Raw genomic sequence first — 9,383 nt, 5'->3', positions numbered from 1 at the left:
GTTTTTTGTTTTGCTGTTTTCTTGAGATCTGAAATGAGTATGAATAGCTTAATTCAGTTACCACAGAGTATACGTTATATTCCTCCACAAACATGAACGATTCCTTTTCCTTTTCCCCTTTTATGGCCTGCTTTTTAACCACAGAGATTTTCTGATTTATGCATAGTTTTATGGGTTCCACTGGTTTCTAAATCCAGAGGTGGTGGTTTTTTTGTTGTTGTTAATGAGTTTAGTTTCTCATTGAACTTGTTACAAGAGAGGTTTCATCAAATAAGTGCTGAGTAGATGCAGGCAAGCTTGGAGAGGCAATCCACATGGTGTGGGCGAGGGCAGAGCTGGCGCTGCCAAGCTAGTCACCAGATGAAGTAAATGCCTTACCCCAACGTGACCTTGGCTTCCTCTGCAGAACCAAGCATGTTGGTGGCAGCCGAAGAAAATCTCCATAGTTTTAAGGAAAAAGAAACACAACAACAATTAGGGTAAACAGTGATGTTGAAAGATACTGTATTAGTTTCCTAGGGCTGCTGTAACAGTACCACAAACCTAATAAGTTAAACAACAGAAATGTATTGTCTCAGTTTTGAATAGTAGAGGTCTGAGATACGGTATCAGCAGGGTTTGTTCCTTCTAAGGACTGTGTGGAAGTATCTGTCCCATACCTCTCCCCAGCTAGCTTTCTGGGGTGGTGTGCTGGCCATTTTTGGCAGGTAGAGGTATTTCCCCAGTCTCCCATCTTCATATGACTTTCTCCCTGTGTGCCTGTGTATTTGTCTAAATTTCCCTTTTATAAGGATAGCAAGGCCGTTGGATTAGGGCCTCATCTGAATTAACGGCATCTGCAAGGATCCTATTTCCAAGGTCACATTCTGAGGCCTTGGGGGTTAGGACTTAACATGAATTTGGGGGTGGGAGGGTGGGACACAATGCAGTTCATACATTTGAGTGAGATTTGGTTGAGATGTAACCCGTAGACCTAATTTCTCCCTTTTATAGTTTCTTGAAGATGGCTCTTTGCAGCCTACGTGGTAGTGGAGATATATACAAAGGACTTCCCTAGTATCGTTGGACCAACAAGCACAAGCAGATGACAGGAAGATTAGAACATTGGATATTGATTGCCAGTTTTTAAGGTGTGTTAATTTTCTTGTGATTAATGTTTTAAGAGTCCTTTGTAAGATATACACTGAAAGGTGACTAATCTGTAATGAGATTCACTATAAGGAAGTTATAAGGTAATGGGAGGAGTGCATTGGTTTGGTAGAGAGGAAACAGGGTTAACCATGAGTTTATAATTTTTGAGGCTAGTTGGTGGATGTAGGATTATTCTCTACTTTTATGTATATAGTCATCCCTCAATATCCATGGGGTATTGGTTTCAGGACCACCCCCACCTTATGGATGTTAAAATCCCTAGTGTAAAATGACCTAATATTTGCATATAACCTATGCACATTCTCCCATATACTTTAAATCAGGGTTCCCCAACCCATGGGCTGTGGAGTGGTATGGGTCCATGGCCTGTTAGGAAACAGGCTGTACAGCAGGAGGTCGAGTGGCCGGTGAGGTGAGCAAGCATTACCACCTGAGCTCTGCCTCCTGTCAGCTCAGTGGCCACAGTAAATTCTTCATGAACTGCTCACGTGAGGGATCTAGGTTTGTGCTCCTTATCAGAATCTAACACCTGATCTGAGGTGGAACAGTTTCGTTCCCCACCCTTCCCCACTGTGTGGAAAAATTGTCTTCCACAAAACTGGTCCCTCGTGCCAAAAAGGCTGGGCACCTGTGCTTTAAATAATCTCTTGATTATAATACCTAATATAATGTAAATGTATGTAAATAGGTTATACTGTATTGTTTAAGGACTAATCACAAGAAAAAAGTCTAGCTGTTCAGTACAGATATGACCATCTTTTTTTTTCTGAATATTTTTGATTCATGGTTGGTTAAATCTGTGGATGTGGAACCCAAGGATCTTGGAAAGCCAGCTGCATGTTGAACATTTTCCAGGCTTTAAAGAAAAATCTGTAAGAGACAAAAGTTCTGTTTTTCTTTGCAATAGCAAGTGCAAAGTATGCCTTGGCAAACTGATAAAGTAAATAGGAAATTTAAAACTAAACCAGCCAGGCCAGGTCCAGTGGCTCAGGCCTGTAATCCCAGACTTTGGGAGGCTGAGGTGGGTGGATCACCTGAAGTCAGGAGTTCAAGACCAGTCTGGCCAGTATGGCAAAACCCTGTCTCTATTAAAAATACAAACATTAGCCCAGAGTGGTGGCACACACCTGTAGTCCCAGCTGCTCAGAGGCTGAGACACAAGAATCACTTGAACCCAGGAGGTTGCAGTGAGTAGAGATTGGGCCACTGCACTCCAGCCTGGGCGACAGAGTGAGACTCTGTCTCCAAACAAAAAAATGGCTCATTGTAATGGAGATAGCATATACTTTAGTATTCTAAAAGTTAGGGAGTTGGAAATCACAATAGGATTGTTGCCTAACTTGCGTTTTTATCCAGTTTAAGGCAAGATGGAAGACTTGGGAGCAGGAGAGTAGCAATCTCTGGCACCATTTGGATGGTTAGACATAATTTGCCTTTTCTTGGGTCTGTAAATTCCCTAAGGGCATCAACTGTCTCTTGTTCTTCACTTGAGCTTCAGCCTCTGACCCAGTGCCTGGCATAGAGGTGTACGTTGGTCATTCGCAAGTGAGTGCACTCTCTTCGCAAGAGCATTTTCTCCGAGTCTCAGACACATTAAGAAGCTTGAAGCAGCATTACTACAGCTGTAAAGTTACAGGGACTTATCTGCCTTCTAGGAAGAACAGTCTGTAAACTTAAACATTAAGCCATTATGGTTGCTTCTCCTCCCTTTGTCTTCGCCACATGCTGCCATCCTACTGGATACAGATGGGAAAGATGCCCTTGAAGTTAGGATTGGAGTCCACAGGTGTTCTTAAAACTGTAATAGAAGCTTGCTGAATGCAAGTATAGATAGAATTTTGAGAATATCTACTCTTATGCATAACAGTACATTTTTTAAATTTAGATAAATTTTTTAGTAATTTTATGTAGAATTTGCTTCATTGAATTTTTATAGGTAGATATTAAAACCATTAAAAATAAATAATGCTCATTCCATCCACAGAGTGTTGCAGAATTAGAGGTTTTATTAGTTGCTGGTTTGTATTGATTATAAGTTTATAATTTCAGAACTGAATTAGAAATAATAAGCATTAGCAATCAGCAAGGAAAAGGTGAACGTCTCTGCTATTTTTCCTTTCATGTGTTTGGCATATTCAAAATCCCTGTTTTAGAAAAATAATGTTAAAACGTTTATAATGGAGAAAGACTCTAGGCACAGAAATAATATTGCAGAAGCTTTTAAAATGTCTATTCTGCAACTTATTTTAAAACCCAAAGGAGAAAGGATGGTACTACCATAAATCACATTGACACAGAAAAACCATAGGCAGCTTGAGAACTTAGGTAACAGTGCAGAGTCTAAACTGAAACATTGACTGCAGGATCTGTAAGTCCTGCAGACAGTTGTGATGCTTTGAAATGCTTAAATAGCTTCAACGTAGTTGGCTGGGAGCATTCCGGTCCTGCCAGTCCTCTGCACGGTGCCATACATCCAACCTTCATCAATTGCTTGAACATTTATGATGGCATCTCCATCTTTGAAGGACACCTCATCTGCATCAGCAGCCATATAGTCATACATGGCACGGAAGATTTTCTATTCGTGGGGATGGAAAAAGGGGAAATATTATATGTTGGATTTGCAACAGTTAACACACATCTATTTGTAAGATCTCTCATGACTGACTCCACAAACTTAAGTTGAACAAAGGAGAATGTGCAACCATCAACAAAGTAAAAGGAACCCACAAAATAGGAAATACTTGCAAGTCATGTATCTGATAGGCAATTAATATCCAGAACATATGAAGAACTCCTACAACTCAATGCCTTCCCCCAGCAAAAGAGGCAAAGGATATGAATAGACATTTCTCCAAAAAAATATAGACAAATAGCCAAAAAGCACACAAAAGGATGCTCAAAATTAGTCATCTGGAAATGCAAATTATTAAAATCACAATGAGATACCCCTTCACACATGCCAGAATGGTGATAATAATAAAGACAGACAATAACAGATGTTAGAAAGGATGTGGAGAAATTGGGTCCTTCATAAACCACTGGTGGAAGTGGAAAAGAGTGCAGCCACCTTGGAAAAGAATTTGGCAGTTACCACATGTTAAATACAGCATTACCTTATGGCCCAGCAAATTCTACTCCTAGGTGTACACCCAAGAAGAATGAAGACATAGATCTGCACAATAATTTGTACATCCATGTCCATAGCAGTATTACTCATAATAGCCAAAAAGTGGAAACAAATGCCCACCAACTGATGAATGCATAAGCAAGATGTGGTATATCCATACAGATCTATTATTGGGTAGTAACAAGAATGAAGTACTAATACATGATACAACATGGATGAACTTCAAAAGTAAAGGAAGCCATGCACCAAAGTCAGTATATTGTATGGTTTTATTTATATGAAATGTCTCAGGTAGCCAAATAATATAGTGACAGGAAATGGATACCTAGGATTGGATGGAGCAGAAAGGGATAAGTTGGGGATGGAGAATGAATGCCAGTGGGCACCAGCATTTGTTTGTTTTTAATTCACCAGAAGAGTTTTGAATACACAGTTGTTTTTATGGTGATGAAAGTATTCTAAAATTAGATTATGGTGATGGTTGAAAAAAACTTAAAATCATTGAATTGTACACTTCAAAGTATGAACTTCATACCAAGTGATGTATGCATGAATTGTGTGTGTGTGTGTGTGTACTGACAGAAAAGAGAATATGCTGCTAATTTTATTTATGGCCTTTTTCTACCTTTTGAAGAGGTCAGTCTTGTATTTTAGAGAAGAATTTGAAAACCCATAGCACTATTGCATGTCATCTTTCACTCTGGGAATTTGGGAGCATACGAGTAGTAAAAGTTTCTCAAAGCTATCTTCCACAGTATTAAAATTGTAATAATTCGGAGGTATATAATAAGTGATAATATCAAAAGTTTCTTCCTAGGAGCAGCCACTGGTTAGTAGTTTTAGATGTAACCTATATGGTTTTTTCTTGCATTTTGAAATACACATGCATATATTCAAATTCACAAATAGATTTCCTTTCCCCTTTGCGTAAGTGGAACATTACTATAAATAATACTGTGATTTGTTCTTTCCATTTAATATAGCTTAGAAGTCTTTCCATGTAAATATAGCTGTATCTTACCCTTTTTGACTGCTGCAGAGAATTTCACATTTTAATAATATCACGAATTATTCAGCCATTTTCATTTTTCTGGACATTTAGTTGTCATTATTTTTTCTTACACTATAATGAGCATCCTAGCATTTATCTTTGGGCAAATAATTTCTGAAGAAAAAGCTTTTAAAGGTGAAAGTTTTAGGTCAAATGGCATGTGTGTTTAAACTTATTTTATACATATATATGTATATGTATAAAATAATTTTACAAATAGAGATGGGGTTTTGCCTTGTTGCATTGGCTGGTCTTAAACTCCTGGACTCAAGCAGTCCTCCCACCTCAGCCTCCTAAAGTGCTGGGATTACAGGTGTGAGCCACTATTCCTGACCTAATTTTTTAAGTTTGCTGTTAAAATGTTCGAATATGATACAATATGATATTTGATTCAATTTGATACTTTGTATTATGTACTTTATCTTATTTTTATATTCCTGGTTACTAGCACTTTTATTTTTATATTCCTGGTTACTAGTCATGGTGAACACCTTTTTTTGTTGGCCATTTATATTTATTTTGCCATAAATTATCTATTCTTAGTCTTCCAAGTCCTATTTTGCGGGCGAGGGGAATAATTTATCAGTGAATTTTAGAGTTCTTTATTCTTTTTCAATATTAATATTTTTGTTATGTATGCTGTAAATGTTTTCTCCCAGTCTGACATGTTTGTGTTTGTTATAGAAACATTTAAAATTTTATGATCAAATTGGCCAGGCTTCTATACTTCTAGATTTTGGAATTTGCCTGGGAAGGCTTTCCCCTTTATAATTTAAAATTATTATGGCCGGGCTGAGTGGCTGATGCCTGTAGTCCCAGCATTTTGGGAGGCCGAAGCAGGCAGAGGGCTTGAGCCCAGGGGTTCGAGACCAGCCTGGGCAACATAGTGAGCCTCTACCAAAAAAAAAAAAAAAAAAAAAATTAGCCTGGAATGGCCTATACGCCTGTAGTCCTAGCTATTCGGGAGGCTGAGGCTGGAGGATTGCTTGAGTCCATGAAGTCAAGACTGCAGTGAGCTGTGATCATGCCACTGCACTGCAGCCTGGGTGATAGAGTGAGACCCTGTCTCTAAAAATAAAAAAAAGTATTCTCTATTATTCTTTGTACTTCTACAATTTTGTATTTTACATCTAAATCTTTGGTACAGCTACAGTTTATGCTTTGAGATGGGTATCTAATTTTATTATTTTACTAAATAAATAACTAGTTACCTCAGATCATATAAATTAAATAACTTACCCCTTTCCTGCTGATTTATAATTCTTCTAGGGTCTGTTTCTGGACGTCATCTATTTTTGTATCTATTGCCATGCTAAATCCATATTTTGTGTCTATTGCCATGCTAAATCCATATTTAATTTTAATAGCTTTATGGTATGTTTTGTTCTTTTTTAGTTGAGTCCTTAAGTATTATCATTTTCAAATTTTACTTGATTATCCTTGCATCTTTTTCAGATTTTAGGGTTAGCACAGTTTTTTTAAATGCTATTGGGATTTATATTGGAATTGAATGCATTGGTTTATTTCAGGGAAAATTAGAACTTTACAATATTCCCTTACTTAAATATAATAGGTCTAACACTTATTTAGACCTTCTTGTATGTCATTTAGTAAAGACAGTTGTCTTCATACAAAGATTGTTCATATCGATCCTAAAGTATTATGCTTTTGAGGATATTATGAATGAGATCCAGGGTTTTAAACTAAGAGTTGTGAAGTAGTCTGGTGAACTGTGAAGATGATTTGGCTTACCATTTCTATATATATTAATAGGGGAGATCTAAGATAAGGCATGTATATATGTGGGCACATTGCATACATCTATACATTCTTGTGTTTTGAGACAGGGTCTCCCTCTGTCATCCAGGCTGGAGTACAGTGATGCAGTTATGGCTCACTGCAACCTCGATTTCCAGGCTCAAGCAATCCTCCCACCTCAACTTCCTCAGTAGCTGGGGCTATAGATGCGCCACCACACCTGGCTAATTTTTTGGTTTTTAGTAGAGATGAAGTCTCACTATGTTGCCTAGGCTGGTCTCAAACTCTTGAGCTCAAGCAATCCTCCCGCATCAGCCTCCCAAAGTGCTGGCATTATAGGCATGATTCACTACGCCCAGCAAATGTTTAAGATAGTAGGTGAGACCAATGAGCCAAAACTGATGCTTTGCTGTAGGTTTGGGTTTTTTTTTTTAAGTTATTGAATAATGCTTTTCATTAATTTGAGTTTGATAATGAAAGTTTTCTGATATCATTAATATGAAACGTATTAAAAGAGCATTATATAAAATAGAAGGTTTGGTTAAAAAAAAAGACCATAATACCTAATAATCATGTTTGCACTTATCAAAAATTAAGAATAATTTATTTAAGTGAGTTGTTATTCACTTACTCCAGCAGTAGATGGATGAGATGGGATGGAAGATACCGTTGTCTGTTGGGTAGCAACTGAAGATGATCGTTGTTGTGGGAGCTCTGTGGTTTTTGCATGTTTGTAAGCTGAAAAGAAGGGGGGAAATTCTTTATAAGAAGAAAAATGGTTATGTATCCTTTAATCTGTGTTTAGCAGCTGAGTGATGTCTTTTTCACCCAACTTAGAATGATTTTCAAAAAGAGAAATCAAAGAAAATGAAACATCTAACTTCATGCAACCCTCCACAATTCCAGTCTTTTCTCATTAAAAGAAAGGATGAAAAATTTTTAAATTTGTTTTTGTACTCAAAGCATCTCTTATAGTAACCATCAATGAGCTGGCCGGGTGGGTCTGCCAAAGTCAGCACCATGCACTTGTACCTGTTGAGACTGCAAAGACACCCCCGTCGCTGTAAGTCGAAAGGTGGTGGTCTGGCGCTTCTGAATGCTCAGACTTCTCCTCACCCCCACTGATGCTCAGTGCGCTGGCAGATCGTGACTGCTCCCGGCTCCGGCGCTGAGCTTGGACTGGGAGAGATGCAGTTGGGGGAGATGTAGCAAACATGAAATTTCTATGGTAGTAATGCCTAACAGTAATTGAATCTCAGTTATTGTTGTCTTTGCCAAGCATGGTTTTAAATACTTTCCCATGGGTCAAACCCTCACAGTTATTCTGATGTAGGTTTGTCTTTCTTATTTTTACAGATGAGAGCTTAAGTACATGACCAAAGGTCATGGAACAGTTAAGCTGTACAGCCAGGTTTCAAATCCAAGAGTCTATTTGTAACATCTCCCCTCCACCCTGCCAATTTTCCTGGCTTACCAAAATGAATGAATAGTAATATTCACATTCAGACTCCATGTTTAACTTCTCCAGAAAGTCCTCCCTAACTGCAAATCAATTTAGAGTCTTTCTCTGTGTTCCCAAAATACCATGGGCAGACCTTTAAAACTGCATGTGTCAGAATGCAACCATGGATTTACTTCTGTGTCTTCATCAGAAAACTGGAGTACAAATCCTTTGAGAACTGTCTCTACATAATATTCAACTTTTTTTTTTTTTTTTTTTTGAGATGGGGTCTCTGTTGCTCAGGCTGAAGGGCAGTGGTACAATCACGGCTCACTGCAGCTTCAACCTCCTAGGCTCAAGCTATCCTCCCACTTCAGCCCCCTGAACAGCTGGTACTACAGGTGTACAACACCACTCGTGGCTAATTTTTTTTTACCGTTTGTAGAGAAGGGGTCTCATTCTCTTTTCCAGGCTAGTATTCTACTTTTTAACATGAATAGAAGGAATAAAGTTGTGCAGCCTGCTTTGTGTAATGAATAAACTTCCTTGATGCAATAGAGCTCAGAAAGTTCCTACAGGTCAAATCCATTCTCTTCCCTTTGCCTATGTATTTTCATTACTTCTCCAATAGAAAGATTTACTACTGTTTTTTCTTTGGAAAAAAAATTAGAAATGATAATAATGGGCCTGAAGGAGACATGCACTGAGGCAGTGAAACAAAATTTTTTCTAACTTGAACTTATCTAGAAAGTAAGTTTTGCTCACTAATTAACAAGGTATTTTTATGCCAAATGGGCAGCTCAGAAAATGGAAAACTCTGGAGGGAAGGAACTTCAGAGCCCGAATGAAAG

General features: G+C 38.1%; 2 protein-coding genes across 23 annotated transcripts in view; one reads left to right on the top strand and one right to left on the bottom strand.

The window, feature by feature from the left end:
* Positions 1-9,383, top strand: part of RIF1 (replication timing regulatory factor 1) — a 162,079-nt gene that overhangs the window by 73,438 nt on the left and 79,258 nt on the right. For 16 of the 17 annotated variants that reach the window (XR_010122484.1, XR_010122481.1, XR_010122482.1 and 13 more), the window contains one exon: positions 994-1,130. The exons of the other annotated variant lie outside the window; for it this stretch is intronic. The gene's annotated coding sequence lies outside the window, so the exon portion shown is untranslated. The remainder of the gene's footprint in view (positions 1-993; positions 1,131-9,383) is intronic. 17 annotated transcript variants of the gene reach the window in all.
* Positions 3,139-9,383, bottom strand: part of NEB (nebulin) — a 264,687-nt gene continuing 258,442 nt past the window's right edge. For all 6 annotated transcript variants that reach the window (XM_055292138.2, XM_063646033.1, XM_063646034.1 and 3 more), the window contains 3 exons: positions 8,124-8,270; positions 7,723-7,829; positions 3,139-3,730 (listed from right to left, as the gene is read on the bottom strand). In XM_055292138.2, coding sequence (XP_055148113.1) covers positions 3,557-3,730; positions 7,723-7,829; positions 8,124-8,270 — 428 coding nt within the window. In that variant the 3' untranslated portion in view covers positions 3,139-3,556. The remainder of the gene's footprint in view (positions 3,731-7,722; positions 7,830-8,123; positions 8,271-9,383) is intronic.

This window comes from Symphalangus syndactylus, chromosome 9, assembly GCF_028878055.3.
Source record: "Symphalangus syndactylus isolate Jambi chromosome 9, NHGRI_mSymSyn1-v2.1_pri, whole genome shotgun sequence".
NCBI lineage: Eukaryota > Metazoa > Chordata > Mammalia > Primates > Hylobatidae > Symphalangus > Symphalangus syndactylus.
The sequence above is the reverse complement of the archived record's forward strand: the minus strand, read 5'-3'. Positions and strand labels throughout refer to the sequence as shown.